Source organism: Nycticebus coucang, chromosome 12 (assembly GCF_027406575.1).
Source record: "Nycticebus coucang isolate mNycCou1 chromosome 12, mNycCou1.pri, whole genome shotgun sequence".
NCBI lineage: Eukaryota > Metazoa > Chordata > Mammalia > Primates > Lorisidae > Nycticebus > Nycticebus coucang.
This window is the reverse complement of record NC_069791.1, coordinates 111517751-111539611: the sequence shown is the minus strand read 5'-3', so window position 1 is coordinate 111539611 and position 21861 is coordinate 111517751. Positions and strand designations below refer to the sequence as shown.

At 40.1% G+C, this 21861-nt stretch overlaps 1 protein-coding gene and 1 long non-coding RNA gene across 3 annotated transcripts in view; one reads left to right on the top strand and one right to left on the bottom strand.

Moving 5' to 3' along the window:
• The window catches only part of ERCC4 (ERCC excision repair 4, endonuclease catalytic subunit), a 43197-nt gene that overhangs the window by 4787 nt on the left and 16549 nt on the right, over positions 1-21861 (bottom strand). For both annotated transcript variants that reach the window (XM_053554583.1, XM_053554584.1), the window contains exons 8-10: positions 12050-12647; positions 10194-10286; positions 3212-3324 (exon numbers count right to left, since the gene is read on the bottom strand). In XM_053554583.1, coding sequence (XP_053410558.1) covers positions 3212-3324; positions 10194-10286; positions 12050-12647 — 804 coding nt within the window. The remainder of the gene's footprint in view (positions 1-3211; positions 3325-10193; positions 10287-12049; positions 12648-21861) is intronic.
• Positions 1-21861, top strand: part of LOC128560935 (uncharacterized) — a 76815-nt gene that overhangs the window by 40427 nt on the left and 14527 nt on the right. Inside the window, exon 2 of the long non-coding RNA XR_008373183.1 lies at positions 4473-4637. This is a non-coding gene — a long non-coding RNA (uncharacterized LOC128560935). The remainder of the gene's footprint in view (positions 1-4472; positions 4638-21861) is intronic.

The following is a 21861-nucleotide window of genomic DNA, read 5'->3' as shown; positions in this document are numbered from 1 at the left end:
CATCTGCTCTGGTCTCCCCTCTATGGCTCTGTATAGAGTCCCTTACTGTTGCACTAATCACATTTCCCTGGTCCCTGTATTCCCAAATCAATCCTAGGACAGAGACCAATAGTAGACAGTTAAAATAGCAGATACAGTAAATACTTAAAAATGCTGGCTGAGTAGACTGCCTCGCAATGGGAAGAGGGAAGGGAGAAATAAGAACGCCTCAGAGCACGGCTTCTCACTCTCACTGCACACGAGTCACCTGCGATTGTGTTAAAAAGCAGCTTTTGTATTTGGGAGGCCTGGAGTCTAAGGGGTCTAAAACTCCACATTTCTAATGCTGCTGGTTTAAGGACCATACTTTTAAGTATCTGGGGCTATTGTAGGCAGAATAATGCCACCCATGATCCCAGTATTTCCACATCCTAATCCCTACAGCCTGTCAATACAGTCGTGTGCTATATAATGCCTATTCCATCAATGCTGAATACATATATGACAGCAGTCCCATAACATTATAATAGTGTGCTTTCACTATACCATGTCTATGTTTAGATATGGTCAGATAAACAAATACTTACTGTTGTGTTACAATTGCCTACAGCAGTGATTTCCAGCTGGTGTGCCATGGCACACTGATGTGCTATGAGAAGATCTTAGGTGTGCCGCAAATATTTTTAAAGATCATTAATTAAATTATTTTCAAAAAAACATTCAAAGCACCGTAAGTATGTTCTTCTTTTTAACTTTTTTTTTTTGATCAACATAATTTAAGTGTGTCATAGAAGTTTAACTGTAAGGTTCAAGTGTGCTGTGAGATAAAAAAGGTTGAAAACACTGGTACAGTATTGTACAGTATTCAGTACAATAACATGAGGAGCCAGAGGCTACACCAGACAGCCTAGGTGTGGAGTAGGCATACGACCCAGCTACAGGGATGGCCATGTGCCCACACTCTGTGGTGTTCCTATGACCACGAAATCATTTTTCAGAACATATCTCCATTGGGCATATTGAGATTGGGGGATTATCCTGATTATCTGGGTAGGCCTAAAGGTTGTTAGAAGTGAAAAAGGAAGGAAGGCTGATCAGAGGAGAGAAGCTGCTATGCTACTGACTTTCACATGGAAGGAGGGCTGTGAGCTAAGGAGTGTAGATGGCCTCTAGAGACTGGAAAAAGCTGGGACAGAGATTCTTCCCTAGAGCCTCCCAGGGCAATGCAAACCTGATGCCACCTTGAGTTTAGCCCAGTGAAACCCATCTGGACTCTGGGCATGCGGAACTGAAGATAATGAATGTGTGTTATTTCAAGCCATTAAATTTGTGGCAACAGGAAACTAACACAAAGGCCTACAGCAGTGGTTCTCAACCTTCCTAATGCCGCTAAATATTTTCTTTGTTACAAAGGGGTCGCAACCCACAGGTTGAGAACTGCTGGCCTAGAGGTTTGAACTCAAAAGACAGACATCTGTGTAGCTTTCTGTGTGCCCCCACATGAGGTCTGACAATTCAGTTCTCCAACTCATCCTAGAGAGAGCGCTATACCCCTCATTGCTGAATATCACCACGGTCACCTTTGAGGTGCTCCCCTTGGAAGCTGGCCACCAACACTGGTGCTTACTCCACCCTTCAAAGAACTCTTCTTCTGGAATGACTATCAGAGCTGTTGTCATATGAGGCCTGACAATTAAGTCTGCAAATTTGTCACTGTATACTTAAGATGGCAGCACTGTACAAACAACTTGGTAAGGCTTCATAACCCTGGTATATTAGTGTCTCACAGGTGTGTTCATGTCAACGTGTGACAGTGTCTTGCTGAGTGACATTCATTATTATTGTTGTGTGTTTTTATGTGCTGTATGATCACAACTCTGATGGTCATTCCAGAAAGAGTTCTAAAATTGCTTTGAAGGGTGAACTAGGCACTGGCATCAGTGCATGGCTTCTCAAGGGGAATACTTTGGAGGTGAAGACAGTGATATTCAGCAACGAGAATGTAGCACATTTTCTAGGATGAGTTCATGAACTTAATTGTCAGAACTCATATTCAAATCTATCTTCCTTCATATTGCCTTACATTCTGTAATTCTTCATGAAATATCACCAACCTAGTTGCATTAATAAGAATCTTCTTTGGTAGCCGGGCGTTGTGGCGGGCGCCTGTAGTCCCAGCTACTCAGGAGGCTGAGGCAAGAGAATCGCTTAAGCCCAGGAATTGGAGGTTGCTGTGAGCTGTGTGAGGCCACGGCACTCTACCGAGGGCCATAATGTGAGACTCTGTCTCTACAAAAAAAAAAAAAAGAATCTTCTTTGGAAAAGACACAGATGCTTTGAGGCAGTGTTTCCCAGAGCATGGTCCACAGACTACCTTCCATCAGAGGCTCCTGAGATGATGACCCTATTTCACATCCACTGAGCCAAAATTTCCATGGACTGAAGTCTGTGAGTCTACAGTTTGAACAAGCATCTGAAGTTATTCTTCAGTCTACTAAATTCTAAGACCCACTGCTCTAAGTATACTTGACCTCACCAAAGGTCAAATCAACTCAACTATAACCCTTTTCTCATGCCACTTGGCTGAAATCAGGGGCTGCCATGGGAAAGGGGAATCTGGGCAGTGGGAAATGGTTACTTCTGGATCATGGTGCACTAGGAATTCAGCAGGTCTTGGTGGCACGCCACAGTTTGGACACAGAGCATAGCAACGAGAGTACCAGATGCCTGGGATCTGAAGAGGCTCCAAGAAATAGTAAATGAATATGGAGGGACAGTGGGAAAGTATGCACCTCAAACAACTCCTACCTAGGTAAATGCCTAAGGGGAGAGGCAGAGGAAGGAAGGGAAGAGAAACTTCCCTTAGCTCCTCTATGAGTTAAACTGGCTTTTTTGGATAAGAACCTAATCACCATTTACCAAAGTTTCTTTGTAAAAGTATATTCGGAATCTCAACCAACCAAATTTAAAAGCAACAATGGAACGTAACTCATTCTAAGCTGGGGTGCTTAGCACAGAACCCCACATGTTTTGCAGATGGCGGGGTGCCTCTGCTCCTGGGAGGACATGGGGCCAGTAAGCAGTCTGAGCATGGGGGCACACACTCTCTTCCCCAGCCTGACCTCTATTTCTAAGAGTTTGTCAGGAAAAACCAGGCCCCTGCAGAGTGACTCTGGAACACCACAGCCCCCTTCACAGGCAACAGGGGTGCCTGGCAAAGGGTAGGACTCACCGGCTTTTCGAGTATCCATGGGAACACTTGTAGATGCTGCGCCTCTTACCAGGTCTAGGTTTGTTTCATCTCTGCCTTCTCTTTCTTCAGGGACAACCATGCTAGCCTTTTCCCTGGGGGAGAAAACATTTTAAACATTTTTTGAACTAATTTGAAAATTCTAGATTTTAATCTTTTGTAAATTTCAATATCAAAAGTACATGACCACAGTGGTAAAAGAGAATACGGGAAATACACTGGAAGTAAATATGCAAAGATAAGTGATGGGTAAAGGAAGTGGAAAGAATTTCTTGTTTGGGTATTATTTACTGATCCTCCAGAGTAAAAAAAGCTGTTGTTTATTTTTTATTCTATATTCAAAAGATTTGAGGCATGAAATAAGCATGTAAAAAATGCCACAGAGAGATTACTGAGACGATTTGTAAGGCTAAAGTGTCACTGAACATTAAAAAATAATTTAAGTCATTTATATTCAGAGATTTTCAGGGCAATCATAAATAGGGACGGTTAAAAATCACTGATTAAGAAAATAAAAACACATGTGGTAGAACCTCCATAGCTGACCACCTCCCTACACTGACCACCTCCTTAAGCTGACCTTATTTTCACAGATTGGACGTGCACCACATGTACTTATCAGTACAGTAGGCCTAGTTCCTTATGTTGACCACTTCTGTACTTTAACCAGTTTGTTATAGTCACTTGGATGGTCACCTTACAGAGGTTCTACTGCATATGATAGAAGTTTAATTTTAAAAACTCTAGGTGGGGCTCCGTGCCTGTAGCTCAGCGGTTAGGGCACTGGCCACATACACTGGGGCTGGTGGGTTCGAGCCCGGCCTGGGCCTGCCAAACACTGACAACTATAACAACAATAAAAATAGCTGGGCATTGTAGTGGGCGCCTATAGTCCCAGCTACTTGGGAGGCTGAGGCAAGAGAATTTGTTAAGCCCAAGAGTTTGAGGTTGCTGTGAGCTGGGATGTCACAGCACTCTACCCAGGGAGACATAGTGAGACTCTGTCTCAAAAATAAAAAAACAAATTCTAGGTAGGAGGCCTGATAATACATCCTCAATTTTAAAGGAAAATCAAGGTTGATACAAGAAATCAAATTTCCATCAGAGATTAAAACAAAAAATCAGCAGCATGCATTTTGCTTTAGGAGCAGCGTTTATTTAATAACATGGATGGCGTGCTCCTGTGTGGTGTTCTAGGTGCTGTGGATGTAACTGTGATCACCCGATAATTTCTGTCTTCCAGGTAGCTCCAATCTCCCGTTTTGTAGTTGTAGAGGACTGTACAATCATAACTGAGTTTGTGCATAATGTAACTCCACAATGTGGAACTACATCATGAGGAGACCCTCAATCACCACTGACAGAGCAAGTCAGGTCTACTACTGTCTTGAGTTCCAAAACCAACAAAGTAAGTTACAATTAATTTCACAAAACTGCAAGGTCTGTGTATCTAATCCATGCCGGGCAGGACAGAAAAGATGCATGAGCTGGGTTTCTTTCTACCTGGAGCTTACAACCGAGTTGAGAAAAGAAAGCAGCCATGAAAACACCTGCAGGACTGAGGAGGTGCAGTGAGAGTCTAAGGTGAAGTGAACCAGAAGATGAACCATAGGTATTAACTAATTTTGACAAGCACAAAAACAACAAAGATTTCCTGATAAATGGAAATAAAATCAAACCATTCTGGATAAATGATACGTCAGAGCAGGATATGCTGAAAACCATTCTGGATAAATGATACATCAAGCAGGATATGCTGAAAGATACCACTAAAGAACAGAAATCATTAAATTCCGTATTATGTGAGAAAATCTACAATTGTCTCAATTCACAGTTTGAATGCCAGTGTCAAGTGCTACCTGCTGGAAAACCCTCTGCAGTGGCAGTGGCTTTGGCTGCCACTCATTACTGTTCCCTTTTACATCCACCACACTCCAGTGAGGACAAAGGGCAAACTATTCAAAAAATTTATTGTTCTTGCAGCCGAGCGTAGTGGTTCACACCTGTAATCCTAGCATTCTGGGAGGCTGAGGCAGGAGGATTGCTTGAGCTCAAGAGTTCAAGACCAGCCTAAGCAAGAGTGAGACCCTGTCTCTACTAAAAGTAGAAAAATTAGCCAGGTGTTGTTAGTAGGCATCTGTAGTCCCAGCTACTCAGGAGGCTGAGGTGGGAGGATCATCTGAACCCAGGAGTTTGAGGTTGCTGTGACCGAGAGTGATACTATAGCACTCTAGCTTGGGCAACTGAGTGAGACTATGTCTCAAAAAAAAAATATATATATATATTGTAAAAAAAAATTATTGCTCTTAAATTTTCTTTAACATTTGAAATTATTAAGTTTTTATTGTTATCCTTCTTTTACTATATGTAACCACATTTTATAAACTACTATCACACACAGGGCATCCCAGTTTCCTCATTAATTTGTAATCTGTGAGAGGCTATAGGTTAGAGTACAAACTGTGGCTCCCTATTGTGTGATCAGAAACCACTTACTGACATTGTGACCTTAGAAGAGTCATTTTATGGCTCTGTGCCTCAATTTCTTCATCTATAAAATGGGCATTAATAGTAAAACATACCTTAAAAGACTGTTATGAGGATTACATAACAGTGCCTGGTACACAATAAGTGTATATAAATAAATGGTATCCTCCTCCACATTTTAAGAAAAGTACAGTAATAACAGCTATATATATGTATATATATATACACCTATCTACAAGTTAAATCTGAGAAAAAATATACACCAGAGACGAAACCTGGACTAGGAATGAAGTTTTCTTAACCAGAAACTTAAATTAATAGAAATGTGCTTTCAACATTTAGCACAAATATTATGTAATAGATACAAAACAGTAATTACAAATTCAGATTCCTATTCCCACTTAATCTAAAATGTTGGTGGGGCAAGTGCAGCCCCACACAGACCTCTTGCCTCCTCCTTCTCCCCTCCAGGAACAAAGAGCACAAAGGGCTTAGCTAGCTCTGCCCTAAAATTCACTCCACAAGACACCCAGCGCACCAGAGTCCTCCAGCCAGCCGTGGATTTTCCACCCACAGAGCCCCATATAAAAGGTCTTTGTTTGCATGAGGGGCGCCACCTGTGGCTGTGCGTGGGCAGGTCTCTATCACTTTTCATTAAAGCTGGCCTGAAGCTCCCCTACTCTGCGGTCTCATCTGGATATGCCACTAACCTTTCACAAAGGACTGAAGTTTGCTATGTTTGCTGTAGTATCTTCACTGGTATTTGTACAATGTGATAATGTAGGAAGAGGCACTGAACAAGAAGTCTTTTCCAATGGGCATTTATTCAAACCCTCACACTAATTCATTTTGTGATCATAATTTTAACTATAAAATGTCAAATAATCTTATCCCTTCCTTTGAAAAGGAACAATTCCCCCTCAAAACCATGTATACTGAGGATGTTACTACTAATTTTTATACCCAGGGAGCATTTTATTATAAATACTTAGAAGCACAATCTTTTTTCCTTGTCATCTGTAATCTACTGATCTTTAATTCAGCTAAACAATCCTTTTACTGACAGTTAAGGATTCATTCCTTTTTGGTTATTTTAAATAGTAGTGGCTGCTCTTCTTCTTAAAGCAACACCCATGGAGGTCTTGGCAAAAGCACATTATATTATTCTCACATTAAATTTTTCTCTAAGTGCAGGCACAGTGCAAATGTTCTTTCAGCAATGCACCTTAAATATATTTTTGCTTTTCAAAACAAACACCTCCCCAATTCTTCAAGTTTCCTGGAATAACAAGTATCTTAAGATTTTAAATAGTGTAATCATCTGATTGCTGTATAAAATGGGAAGATCTTATTTATAGTAAGTACACAGTCACCATTGAGAGAGTTTAGAAAAAATTATACCAGATTATAGTTTAAATGACATTAAAACTTGGTGACTTAGTGTGGAAATTATTGTTCTTTACTGAAATGTGGGAGAGTCCATGTTCTAGGCTCTAAGGAGGGAGGTTTCTGATCTGTGTTTCTTATCCACATCTTGTCATTGAGCTCTTGGATGCTTGAAGCATTGGCATGAATCATGAATGGGAAATTACTTAATGGGTATAATATCCACTATTCAGATGACAGTCACAGTAAAAGCCCAGACTTTACCACTATGGAATATACCCATGTAGCAAAACTGCACTTCTGCCCCTTATGTTTATTAAAAAAAACAAGAAAGGCACAAATTTCCTAATTTCTTACTACTATCTACTAAAAGTACCCCTTTCTAGATTAGATTCCCTGAGATGCCGAAGAAGAGGAAGGTACTTGAAGAAGGCATGAAGCTAAAACCCACCCACACAGGTGGTGCCCTCCTCACATTCTATCAGCCTTTTTGGTTACAACACTACAGGAAAAGGTTAACACTGCAGGCCGGGGCTGCTCGAACTCTGCATGTTTCTAAGAAAGGTCTATTTCCTCAAGACAGGCCCTTGGCCAACTCCTGGAAAATGAGCTCTGAATCCCTGGAATATTCTGCCTGGTCAGAGGCTTTTTGTGCCTGAGGCCTTGGGCCTCAAGGTACCAGTTTGAGCAGTTTATGCTAACAACATGATTTACAGTGAATGCCTGTTTATGCTTGAGGGGCAGAAGTCTGAGTCATCCTGTGGGCACTTTGTATCCATGTGACTGAGCCCTAATGTCAAACTGCTGACAACACTCTGCACAGGAGAATGAAGTTCCTCCATGTGGCTCCACTGGGAAAGGACCCCTGGCTGTTCCTGGACTTTGCTTCACGAATCTTTTCCTTTTGCTGGTTTTCATGTGTACCCTTTTGCTGTGTGAGGCTGTACCATGAATGGAACAGTTTTTCTGACTCATGTGAGTCTTTCCAGTGAATCACTGAGCCTGTAGATGGTTTTAGGGACCCCGACATGAACACTAGTAACTTAATCTGGGTATCTGAGCTCTCTGTGCTCATTTGTAACTTGGTGACAATTTTAATCAGAGAAAATTTAGGCAAAGGATATTCTATAAAGAGTGACAGAGTGATGAGGAGGTGCTGCCCCACATCAGTTATCACCAATTCTTTAATTCTGTTGTCTGAATCTTCCTTAAATCTGCTCGCTATCCTCCATTAGTCTAATCTTAGCTACCAGCCTTCCCAGCAGGTGTCACTGGTCCTCAGTTTGATGCCAGAGAGGGACGTTAAAAATATACTTGTCACTTTCCTACTTAGAATACTTCAGTGCTGTGTTACTGCCCTTAAAGTCCTAAATCCTTAACAGGCCTCTTGTATCGCTGAGCCATTATATCCGCCTTTATTCAGTATAACCCCCTTTTCCACATAATCCTCCTAGCAAAGCCCACAGCTTTTTCATGCGTCAGCTTAAATGTCACTGTCTCAGGGAAGCATGTATCACCTTCTGGCTGGGGTTAGGAATTTCTGACACATCTCCTATTAAACACTTTTACCTTTGTGGCCAGCAGGGCTCTGTACACTACTACATATGAGAGTCTTATTTAAAGTTTGTCTTTTCTGATAGAGAATAAACTCCAAAAGGGCAGAGCCTTTTTCTGCACCACTGTAACTTCATCTCTCTAATACTCACACAGGGCCTGGCACATACCAGATGCTTAATAAATAGATGTTTACTGTTTGAGCCTTGGGGAATAAAGGTCTAGGAGTTAGAAAGTAAGATGGGACAGTGCTCAAAGAAGTAGCCTGTATAATACTTGGTCTAACACCATTTCTGAAATATTTTTCAAAGAAAAGTATATACACATACATGATATAAACAATTGTATAATGCACACTGGTAGAAAATATATTTTCATAGGCTAAAAGGACTGAGCAATAATTGTATGCCTAGTACCTGGAAAAGTTCACATCACATTTCTACAGGATTTGGAAGGAAGGGAATGGGACTGTCCATGTACCAGGCTGACCCCACCTCACAGCCTCCAGGGCACCGATTCAGTAAACACCTGTTTCCAGGAATGCTTGCTTGGGACTAACCAGGCCATGTGTATGTTATACACGTAGATACTAAGATCCCACAGCCAGGACCGTTGGATGGTTGTCCATTTTGAAATTCAGCCTTGGGCCCTGGCAGGCTGACTACCGCTAAAAATAAGTTTTGCCCCACATTGCCAATGTCTGAGGCCTGGAGATTGGTCTGGCTCAGCCACACACTGTGCAGGCCATGGTCTCATTCAGTTTAGCTTCTCTAGCTTAGCTCAATGATGCCCTGTCCAGCCCCTGGGCTGGCTTCTGAGACCCCTTAGAGATTATCTGGCCCATCTTCCCATACCCAGTCTCCTTGACAATATCCCAGGCAGTTATGAGAGTTCTAGAATGCTTCCAGGGGTAACAGGTACCCATCCAGTTTGTGAATGTCTCATCAACATTTTCCTTACGTTAAATTGAAAAACATTTTCTATTTGGATTTGGAACATTACCAGATACCTACTCTCAAAAACACACGTTTACAGTCAGACAAACAACACATCTTCTAAAAAATGTCTTCCCAGAGTGATTGTGCTGATGATTATTTTTATTGGCTGGATTGTAAAGCAATCCCTACTCCCAATAGGAATTTCACAAGGAGAAAAAGAATCATTTAGAGGAGAGGAGAATCTTATGCATAAGGGAAAAAGGAGATTTACAAACATTTTCCTTAGAAAAGTAGTGTTTTAGCTATATTTCTTTATAAACAGAGAAGCATTTCTGTTCTCTTTGTCCCATTTCTAATATTCTATTAAACAAACAACTGCAAAGCAATCAGAGATGGTAGAAGAGGGGGAGAGAAAAAGGAACCTTGGGGGGACCGACCAGACAGTAGGTTTATTTTGCTGGGATCCCCTCATGCCCCTCCCCCTCCAACCTCTTGGAGGGCTAGTAGATGTCCCCCTCCCCATCCAAACATGCCTCAGAGTATACTCTGAAAGGCCTTCCAGGTAAATGTGACTTTCACACTAATCTTCTGTGAATTACCTTATGAGCTTTTCAAAAGCTTCCTTTTCCTTTCGCAATGCAGTGAGATAGCGTTGTTCTTCAGTTGAACCTCCATATATAAGAAAGTAGACCCTGCAAGTTAAGACAGAACTCTTAAAGATCACAAAAAATGTAATTTTTAATCCCTGAAAGGAAGAGTAGAACATCTGAAGTCAGCAACCTAGACTGCTCAAATAATAAATATTTGACTAAGAATAAAAGGTTGCATTCATCACTCATTAACTAAAATTAAGCTGCCTAAACCCCACCTGTTAAATGTCTCATTATCACTTTTTTTTTCTTTCACTAAAAGGAGGAACAGAGTTTAGGTAAACGTTGGAATATGACGAGAAGGATAGAATTATTCTTTCCTCATAACTATAAAGAAATCAAAAAACACAAAATCTTCTCAGCTTCTCTTTTTTCAATTTTTTTCTTTGCACCTCTGCCAAGCAATTATTTAAAAAGTTGGATAGGAGCTATAAAAACCAGCTTATGAAAGTTCATGTTAGTAAAAAATAAACAAATGAAATCTGTATGACCTTATCTCCACAAGTAATTTTGCAGTTCTTTTTTATTCATGTCTGAACAGAACAGAGCGTCACACATTTTATATAAACACATGGGCACAGGCAACATATGGACTATATTAGGCTTCTCAGAGAATAATGTGATACATTTTCCCTTAGAAAAGGTCTGCTTTTCTATCTTGTTTGTTGCTAAGAGAGCTGAATTAAGTACTTCCTTTGTCCCTTTTATTCACCTTCCATCAGAGGTATTTTCTTTTTTGAACTTTGGTTTTTCTTTTATTCTTTATTTTCCCAGATTATATTTCCTTGAAGTATAGGTAGTGAAAAGATCACTGGGTATTGAGTCTGGAGACCTCAGCTCTCCATGGATGCACCATGTGGCTGAGGCCAAGTTGTTCCCCATTTCTTTCTGGGTCTCAGTTTCCCACAGATAGAGTGAGCAGGTTAAATTCCCAGGTCCCTTCTGCCTCTGACCATTTGTTTCTAAATATCATACTATTCTGTTCTCAGGCAAGAAAGAAGTTTGGCACACACAGCTATCTACAAAGTTGGTCAATAGTAAAGTATGAGAAGTTACCAGCCTATAATTACATTACCAGCTTTATCTAATCTCTTCATCCTGCATTATTTCTGATCCAGCTCCTCCATTCATCTGTGCTCTCAAAGGCTGTGTTAGTTCAACTGCTAGGAAGGTTTCTTTTGGCTCTGTTTTTGGTTCACACTGAGTTCAGGATATTAATTTTGCTGTTTATTTCTCCTCAGATAATTGGGAGAGCCAGAACACTATCTTCTTTGGGAGGCATCATTTTCTTATCTGATATTGCTGTAGATTTTTCATATGACATTTCTTGAATCTCAAGAAAATCTGGTACAGTAATTCCCCCACTTTCATTTTATGTGGATGAAATTTAGAGTCACTTAAAATTTATAAGAAAGACATTTTAGGAGATTAAAATTATTTATCCAAGTCATAGTTACACTAACTTTGGAAGAACTTAGGATATTATAAATTTTCTAAACATTTTCAGATATTGCACTCCATACGCTACAAGCATAAGGATGACGGCACAGAACGACAGAGTGGCAGGTCATCAGAGACGAGGAGTCCACCAGGTTTGCTGTTCTGTGACTACATTTGCTGTCTTTCCAATGCAACTTTCCAGATTCATCAGAAAGCAAAATAAGGTTTCATAAATGTAACCAGCATTATGACAACAGAACGTTAAAGATAAGAAAACTAATATGCAACTGGTAGAGATTGCGCTAGGTCCTAAAGAACCGTGAAATTGCAAGTTTTAAAGAACAGTTAATAATCTTATAACTCGCCTCAAAGGTTTCCCGGGCCTACTTGCCCTGTAAATTTCAAGCTGCCGCACGAAGGTGAGCTCTGCGTCATACAGAACCACATATCTTGGTTCTACTTCATGGAGTACCCTTGTCAGAGCGTAGGGGTCACTACAGCCCAGAAGCGGATGGATGATTGTGAGGGGTTCTTTCAGGATTCCATAGGCAGCATCCGATGACAAATTTAAATGAAAATCTTCATGCTTGATTTCTTCCGAGCGGCTTTCTGGGCTACTGCTTACTTCCCTGTGATACCCTTCCTCAACATCTCCATCCTCTTCCAGTTCTTCAGATTTTCCTATCATCTGAGTTAAAGTTAATCTTCGTTTTTTCTTTTTGAGAGTTCTTTCTTTGGTAGAAGACCGTTCTTTGTTTGGGGTGTTTTGGGGTCTTTTGTTAGATTTCATAATTTCTCTTGAACTGTCCTCCTTCCTAAATTTCATCCACATTTCTTCAGCTTTGCTGTCCTTCTCAAAGGTTTTCCTGTAGAGCTTCAATAAGAAGGCCTTGGTTCCAAGAGTGATATAGTCTCTCAGCTGTGAACATGTTCGGTCATCACTTGCGCAAATAAGCACTTGACCTAAAATCAGAAAACATTGTTACTGTCACTGCATTTGGCCTATTCCCCGTAAGTCTGATCCTCCCTTCCCTGAAAGGGAAGACATCTTTGGTATTAAAGATTCATAATTTGCAAACTGCTTAAAAAGGTCTTAGGTATTTATCAAATGCTTTCACCTCTTTGGCAGGATTACTTAAATCTTTTAAGGAAAGTTTAAGGCAGACTATTTAGTTTTTAGAAGCACACCTATGCTGTGGGGCTCTAAATGGAAATTCCAGGCTTGGCACACTGGACACATCGCAGGGCAGAATTCTGCTCGTGTCCAGGGAAGGAGCATCTTAACCAGCCTGGTCAGAGGTAAATCCCCCCACCCTGAAGCCCTAGTTCCTGCTAGACCCCCTACTGGCAAAAAAGGAGCAGCCTAGAGCTTAGACTAAATTCTTAAGGCAGCAGGGCTACAAAGTCCTTGGCCAATTCCTGTGGCTGTGCTGGCTCAGAGCTAGTGAACTTGAGGTGCGTGAGACCTAGTGAGACACCAGCAGTTGTAGCCAAGCCAGTGCCTATGTCATCTCTTCCCCAACTATAGGTAATGTGGCTCAGGGAGAGTCTTTCTCCACTTAGGGAAAGGAAAGGGAAGAGCTCAGAGGATTCTGTTTTGCAACTTGGGTACCAACCCAGCCACAGTAAAATAAAGTACCAGGCAGATTCCTGAGTTCCCTGAGTATAAGCTTTAGTTCCTAAACAGCATTTCTGGACCCACCCTGGGCCAGAAGGAAATAAACTGTCTTGAAGAGAAGGACACAGGCCTGGAAGGATTTACCACCCGCTGACTAAAAGAGCCCTTGGGTCTTGAACACCAGAGGTAGCCAGGCGACAGTCACTACTAGCGGTGGGTGAGACTGGAGTGGCTTCAGGTATAACCTGGCATTAGAGGCCATAAGGGAATGCCCATGTCACTGCTCTCCAACCCAAGCAGCCCAGAAGAGAGAGTGAGGGAAGAGACTTTGCTTGGTAATCCAGGGAATTCTCTCTTATCTTACCCAAGTCCACCAAGGTTGTACCACCAGGGGTCTAAAAGAATCATAGCATTATTGGGCTTGGGGCACCCCTGGGGCTGATCCAGCTGCCATGATCTAAGACTTAGACTACAACACTCAATTCCCTTTGAGTATCTAGAAAGCCTTCTCAGGAACAATGGGTTTAAACAAGCCTAGACTGAAAAGATTAAAATAAATACCTAACTCTTCAATGCCTAGACATTGATGAACATCCACAAACATCAAGAACATCTAGGACAGGTTGGGTGTAGTGGCTCAATCCTAGTAATCTGGGAGGCCGAGGTGGGTGGATTGCCTGAGCGCACAGGTTTGAGACCAGACTGAGCAAGACCTTTCTCTAAAAAAAAAAAAAAAATACCAGTTGTTGTATGGGGCACCTATCGTCCTAGCTACTTGGGAGACTGAGTCAAGAGAATCACTTTAGCTCGAGAGTTTGAGGTTGCTGTGAGCTGTGATACCACCGCACTCTACCGAGAGTGACAAATAATACTCTGTCTCAAAAAAAAAGAACAATCAGGAAGACATGACCTCGCCAAACGAATGAACTAACGTATCAATGACCAAGCCCAGAATGCTGGAGATAGGTGACCTTTCAGACAAAGACTCAAAATAGCTGTCTTCAATTAACTTCAACAACACAGAGAAGGAATTCAAAAGCCTATCAGACAAATTTAACAAAGAAATTGAAACAAACAAAAAAAAAAATTCAAGGAGAAATTCTGGAGCTCAAGAATTCAATATACAAACTGAGAAATGTATCAGAGTCTCTCAACAGCAGAGTTGACTAAGCAGAAGAGTGAATTAGTGAGCTTGAAGACAGGCTATTTGAAAATACATAGTCAGAAGAGAAAAAAAATAATAGTAAGAATAAAGCATGCCTACAATATCTACACAAATAGCCTTGAAAGAGCCAATCTAAGAATTATTGGCCTTTATGTGAGGTAAAGAGAGAGACTAGGTAGAAAATTATTCAAAGAAATAATTATATAAAAAGATGGAGATTTCATACCTTTTGTTAAACCCAGATGGATCTGTTTAACATTCTAAGTGAAATATTTGTAAGAATGGAAAAGCTAGCACTACATGTACTTAGTACTTAATTAGAACCAGTAGGTTAATAACCGCATGCTCATGTGAGAGAAAAATTCAATTAAATTCAAGTAAGGAGGTGAGGGGTAAGGAGTTGGGTAAATTCCCACACAATGTGTACAATGAAAGGGTATACTGCATACTTCCTGGGTAAACCTTTCAAAAGAAAACTATATAACCTAATCATCTGTACCCTTATATTAATCCACAAAATTTTTAAAAAAGGAAAAAGAAATAATTAGAGAAATTTCCAAATCTAGACAAAAATATCAATACTCAGGTACAAGAAGGTCACAGAACACCAAGCAGATTTAACCCACACGAGACGACCTCAAGGCATTTAATAATCAAGCTCCCAAATCACAGATAAAGAAAAGGTCTTAGGGGAAGCAAGAAAACAAAACAAAATAAAAAACATACCAAGGAGCTCCAAGACCCTGGGAGCAGACTTCCTTGGGGAAAACTTACAGGAGTTTTCACTCCTGTTCCACAGGAGAGAGTGGCATAACATATTCAAAGTGCTGAAGGAAACAAACCTTAACCCTAGAGTATTATGGCCTGCAAAAATATCCTTCAAACATGATGGAGAAATAACAACTTATCTAGACAAACAAAAGCTGAGGGATTTTATCAACATCAGACCTGTCCTACAAGAAATGCTAAACAGAGTTCTTCAATCTGAAAGAAAAGGATGTTAATGAACAATAAGAAATCATCTGAAAGTATATAACTCACTGGTAATGGGAAGCACACAAGGAGAATATTCTATTGTCATTACTGCAGTGTATAAATCATTTACAACTTGAGTAGGAAGACTAAAAGACAAACCTATCAATAACAACAACTTTTTGAGAGATGGTATAAAAAGACATGGATGAAAACAAGAAGTAAAAAGTGGGGAAGTGATGAGTTAAAGGGCAGAATTTCTCTTAGCTTAGCTTTGCTTGTTTGTAAGCGTAAGCAGAGTTGTCATATGTTTATTTATTTCTATTAAATCATAGCTGTGTACATTGATATGATCATGGGGCATCATACATTAGCTTCATAAACCGTTTGACACATTTTCATCACACTGGTTGACATATGTTTAAAATAGTTGGTTATAAAATAGTTTTTGCGATCCTAATGGTAACCTCAAATCAAAAAACCTACAACAGATACACAAAAGATAACAAGTGAGAAATTAAAACATACTACCAGAGAAAGTCAGTATTAACAAAGAAAGATAGGAAAGAAGTAAAAAGGACCACAGAACAATTAGAAATCATAACGTAGTAGAGCAACATGAAGTTGTAGTTTACCTATCCATAATAACACTGAATGTGAATGGACTAAACTCTCTAATCAAAAGACATAATGTGGCTGCATGGATAAAAAAAAAGAGCCAACTATATGTTGTCTCCAAGAAACCCATTTCATTTATAAAGACATACATAGACAAAAAAAAAAAAAAAAGATGAAAAAAGATATTCCATGCACATGAAAACCAAAGGAGAGCCACAAGTAGTCATACTTCTATCAGATAAGATAGATTTTAAGATAAAAATTGTAAAAAGAGACAAAGAAGGTCATTTTACATATATATCATTATATGTGGGTCACTATGAAAGTTTGAGAAAGACCATGTTATGATCCATTATTTCATTTCCAAGAAGCACAATAGACAGCTTCTTTTCTGATTTACTTGTGCATGTTTCACCTTGCTCAGGCTTATAAATGTTGCTGGGAGAGCTTCATTTATTTCTATCTGCATAAATTTTATATTTCTCAAAACTTTTCATAATGACCTATGTATAATGATAGGTGGTCAATTCAGCAACAGGATATAACAATTTTAAATATATATGCATCCAATACTGGAGCACCCAGATATATAAAGCAAGTATTACCAGAGCTAAAGAGATAGACAGACCCCCGTACGATAATCTTTAGAGTGCAACACTCTACTTTCAGCATTGGACAGATCATCCAGACAGAAAACCAACAAAGAAACATTGGACTTAATGTGCACTACAGACCAGATGGACTTAATATTTACAGAACATTTCCTCCAATAGCTGCAGAATTCACATTTTCCTCAGTTCATGGATCATTCTCAAGGATACATTATAGATTAGTCCACAAAACAAGACTTAAAGAACTGAAAACCCTTGAAATCATATCGAGTATCTTCTCTGATCACAATGGAATAAAACTAGAAATCAATAACATAAAGAACACTGGAAAATACACACTTGGAAATTAAATAACATACTCCTGAATGACTAGTGGGTCAATGAAGAGATTAAGAAGAAAATTATAGGGAAGGGAGCAAGATGGCGGTGGAGTAACAGCTTCCTTGCATGTGGGCACTGTGAGTCTGGGGAGATAGGACTCCAGGCACCTCTGGCTGGTGGGATCTGCCTATCATCACCCCTGTGAGGATACAGGGAGTCAGCGAGAGACTTCTGGACCCCAAGAGGAGGACTAAAACAGTGGAAAAACGGCAAGTGGTTGCGTGTGTTCAATCGGTCTAAACCTGCCCGCAACTGTAAGTTCAGTAGCAGCGAGACTGCAAACCAGAAAGGCCTTACCTGTGAACTGTTTTGGTGTCTTTGGACTTGGCACTCAGTTGAACTGCCTTGGGGAGAGCCTGAGCAGGAGTGCGGAGAACTGTGGCCATCGTCTAGGGCCCCAGTCTGAGTTGCTGAGTCAGACGGAGCTAAGAGTGTTTGGCTGTGGGCCACAAGGAGCCATTGTGAGTGACCTGCCCTGGCAAGCTCCGCCCTCAGGGTCACAGAGCTAGAATATGGGTGGGAGCTGGTAACCTAGCAACCCAGTAGCTTAAGGGTGGGGTCTGAGCCGCCTTGCAGCCCTAACCCTCAGGGGCAGAGTGAGACCGGTTTTGGCACACTGGATAAGTGGACAGCCACTTCAGCAGTTGATTCCAGCGACAAGCACTTTCCTGGGAAAGCTTCTGCTCAGCAAGTTTACAAGTTCAAAGTGCCTTTTAAGTGGGCTGAAGAGAGATTTAGGGTGTCTACCTGCTGGGGTTTGAGAAATCAGCAGCCTCCAGTCATATCAGAACTGTGATTAACATCTCATACCCCAGAAGACCACGTGTTGCCCAGACAATATTCAACAACATATACATACCGCTGTTTTTGGCTGTGTGTTCTTTTTTTTCTTTCTTTTGGTTTGGTTGTTTTTTTGTTTATTTTGATGTTGTTGATGTTGTTTTGTTTTTCAATTTTAACCTTTTTCTAGTTTAATTATAATCTCCCATTGCTGCCTTTTTCAATAACTAGAACTTCATTTTTGCTAGTGTTTCTACCGCTATTATTTGGTTTTTCACCCAATTTTATCCCGTAAAGTTTTCTGTTTGCTTGTTTTGGTTTGATTTATAGCATTTTTGTCTTTCCTCTCTACTTGGTGGAGATGGGGTACTGTGCCTGATCAGGTTAGCAAAGACCTGCTGACCTTAAGGGAACCACCCAACTGGGCACCCCCAGAAGGTGGGTTTTTTTTTAAGGTTGTGTCAAAGTACCCTACTGTACACCTATATTGCTCTGTCTCCCTCTTTTTGTGCCTCTCTTCTTTTTGTCAATATTCCTTTTACCCACCCCCTATCCTTTCTTGACTTTTTTTTTTCTTTTCACTCGGTCCTCCTTTCTTTCATCCCTTTCTTGCTCTTCAACCTTCTCACCCTTCTGGTCCTGTATCAAAAGGACTCACCGAACCCTTCATCCACAGGCACGAGAATTTAAAGAGCAAGAGGAAGTGAAAGGAAAATTAGGGCAAGGAAACAGATAAAAGAAATCACTCATGAGGAAGAATCAGCAGAAAACTCCAGGCAACATAAAGAACCAGTCCAGAACAATCCCGCCAAGGGACCATGAGGTAGCTACTGCTAGAGGATTCCGCCTATAAAGAAATGTTAGGAATGACAGAAAGGGAATTTAGAATACACATGATGAAAACAATGAAAGAAATGATGGAAACAATGAAGCAAACTGCTAATAAAGTGGAAAATAACCAAAAGGAAATCCAAAAACAGAACCAAATAAGAGATGAACGATATGAAGAATATAAAAAGGATATAGCAGAGCTGAAGGAACTGAAACAGTCAATTAGGGAACTTAAAGATGCAATGGAAAGTATCAGCAACAGGTTAGACCATGCAGAAGAAAGAATTTCAGAGGTAGAAGACAAAGTTCTTGAGATAACTCAGATAGTAAAAGAGGCAGAAAAGAAGAGAGAGAAAGCAGAACGTTCACTGTCAGAATTATGGGACTTTATGAAGTATTCCAACATACGAGTTATAGGAATTCCAGAAGGGGAAGAAGAATGCCCCAGAGGAATGGAAGCCATACTAGAGAATATTATAAAAGAAAATTTCCCAAATATCACCAAAGATTCTGACACACTGCTTTCAGAGGGACATTGGACCCCAGGTCGCCTCAACTCTAACCGAGCTTCTCCAAGACACATTGTGATGAACCTGTCCAAAGTCAAGACAAAAGAAAAGATTCTGCAAGCTGCCAGGAGTAAGCGCCAGTGGACCTACAGGGGCAAATCCATCAGAGTGACCACAGACTTCTCTAATGAAACTTTCCAAGCAAGAAGACAATGGTCATCTACCTTTAATCTACTTAAACAGAACAATTTCCAGCCCAGAATTCTGTACCCTGCTAAGCTAAGCTTCAAAATTGACGGAGAAATCAAATCATTTACGGATATACAAACATTGAGGAAATTCGCCACAACAAGACCAGCTCTACAGGAAATACTTCAACCTGTTCTGCACACTGACCACCACAATGGATCAGCAGCAAAGTAAGAACTCAGAAATTAAAGGACAGAACCTAACCTCCACACTGATGCAAAAGATAAAACTAAGCAATGGACTCTCACAAAATAAGACAAATAGAATACTACCACACTTATCAATTATCTCAATAAATGTTAATGGCTTGAATTCCCCACTGAAGAGACATAGATTGGCTGACTGGATTAAAAACACAAGCCATCCATTTGCTGTCTGCAAGAAACACACCTGGCTTCAAAAGACAAATTAAAACTCTGAGTCAAGGGTTGCAAGAACATTTTTCAGGCAAATGGCATTCAGAAGAAAAGAGGAGTTGCAATCTTATTTTCAGATACATGTGGATTTAAAGCAACTAAAGTCAAAAAAGACAAAGATGGTCACTTTATATTGGTCAAGGGAAAAATACAACAAGAAGATGTTTCAATTCTAAATATTTATGCACCCAATTTATGCTCCCAGATTCTTGAAACAGACCTTACTCAGTCTGAGCAATATGATATCTGATAATACCATAAAATCAGAGGACTTTAACACTCCTCTTACAGAGCTGGAAAGATCCTCTAAACAGAAATTAAACAAAGATATAAGAGATTTAAATGAGACCCTAGAACAACTGTGCTTGATAGACGCATATAGAACACTCCACCCCAAAGATAAAGAATATACATTCTTCTCATCACCCCATGGAACATTCTCCAAAATTGATCATATCCTGGGACACAAAACAAATATCAACAGAATCAAAAGAACTGAAATTTTACCTTGTATCTTCTCAGACCAGAAGGCACTAAAGGTGGAACTCAACTCTAACAAAAACGCTAGACCCCACACAAAGGCATGGAAATTAAACAATCTTCTGTTGAAAAACAGATGGGTGAAGGAAGAAATAAAACAAGAAATCATTAACTTCCTTGAGCATAACACCAATGAAGACACAAGCTACCAAAACCTGTGGGATACTGCAAAAGCAGTTTTGCGAGGAAAATTCATTGCTTTATATGCCTACATTCGAAAAACAGAAAGAGAGCACATCAACAATCTCACAAGAGATCTTATGGAATTGGAAAAAGAAGAACAATCTATGCCTAAACTCAGTAGAAGAAAAGAAATCTCCAAAATCAAATCAGAGATCAATGAAATTGAAAACAAAAGAATCATTCAGAAAATTAATGAAACAAGGAGTTGGTTTTTTGAAAAAATAAATAAAATAGATAAACCATTGGCCAGACTAATGAGGAATAGAAAAGTAAAATCTCTAGTAACCTCAATCAGAAATGATAAAGGGGAAATAACAACTGATCCCACAGAGATATAAGAAATCATCTCCGAATACTACCAGAAACTCTATGCCCAGAAATTTGATAATGTGAAGGAAATGGATCAATATTTGGAATCACACCCTCTCCCTTGACTTAGCCAGGAAGAAATAGAGCTCCTGAACAGACCAATTTCAAGCACTGAGATCAAAGAAACAATAAAAAATCTTCCAACCAAAAATGCCCTGGTCCAGATGGCTTCACTCCAGAATTCTATCAAACCTTCAAGGAAGAGCTGATTCCTGTACTGCAGAAATTATTCCAAAAAATTGAGGAAGAAGGACTCTTCCCCAACACATTCTATGAAGCAAACATCACCCTGATACCAAAACCAGGAAAAGACCCAAACAAAAAGGAGAATTTCAGACCAATCTCACTCATGAATATAGATGCATAAATTCTCAACAAAATCCTAGCCAATAGATTACAGCTTATCATCAAAAAAGTCATTCATCATGATCAAGTAGGCTTCATACCAGGGATGCAAGGCTGGTTTAACATACGCAAGTCCATAAACGTTATCCACCATATTAACAGAGGCAAAAATAAAGATCACGTGATTCTCTCAATAGATGCAGAAAAAGCATTTGATAAAATCCAGCATCTTTTTCTAATTAGAACACTGAAGAGTATAGGCATAGGTGGCACATTTCTAAAACTGATTGAAGCTATCTATGACAAACCCACAGCCAATATTTTACTGAATGGAGTTAAACTGAAAGCTTTTCCTCTTAGAACTGGAACCAGACAAGGTTGTCCTCTGTCACCTTTACTAGTCAACATAGTGCTGGAAGTTCTAGCCAATACAATTAGGCAAGACAAGGAAATAAAGGGAATCCAAATGGGAGCAGAGGAGGTTAAACTCTCCCTCTTTGCTGACGACATGATCTTATACTTAGAGAACCCCAAAGACTCAACCACAAGACTCCTAGAAGTCATCAAAAAATACAGTAATATTTCAGGAT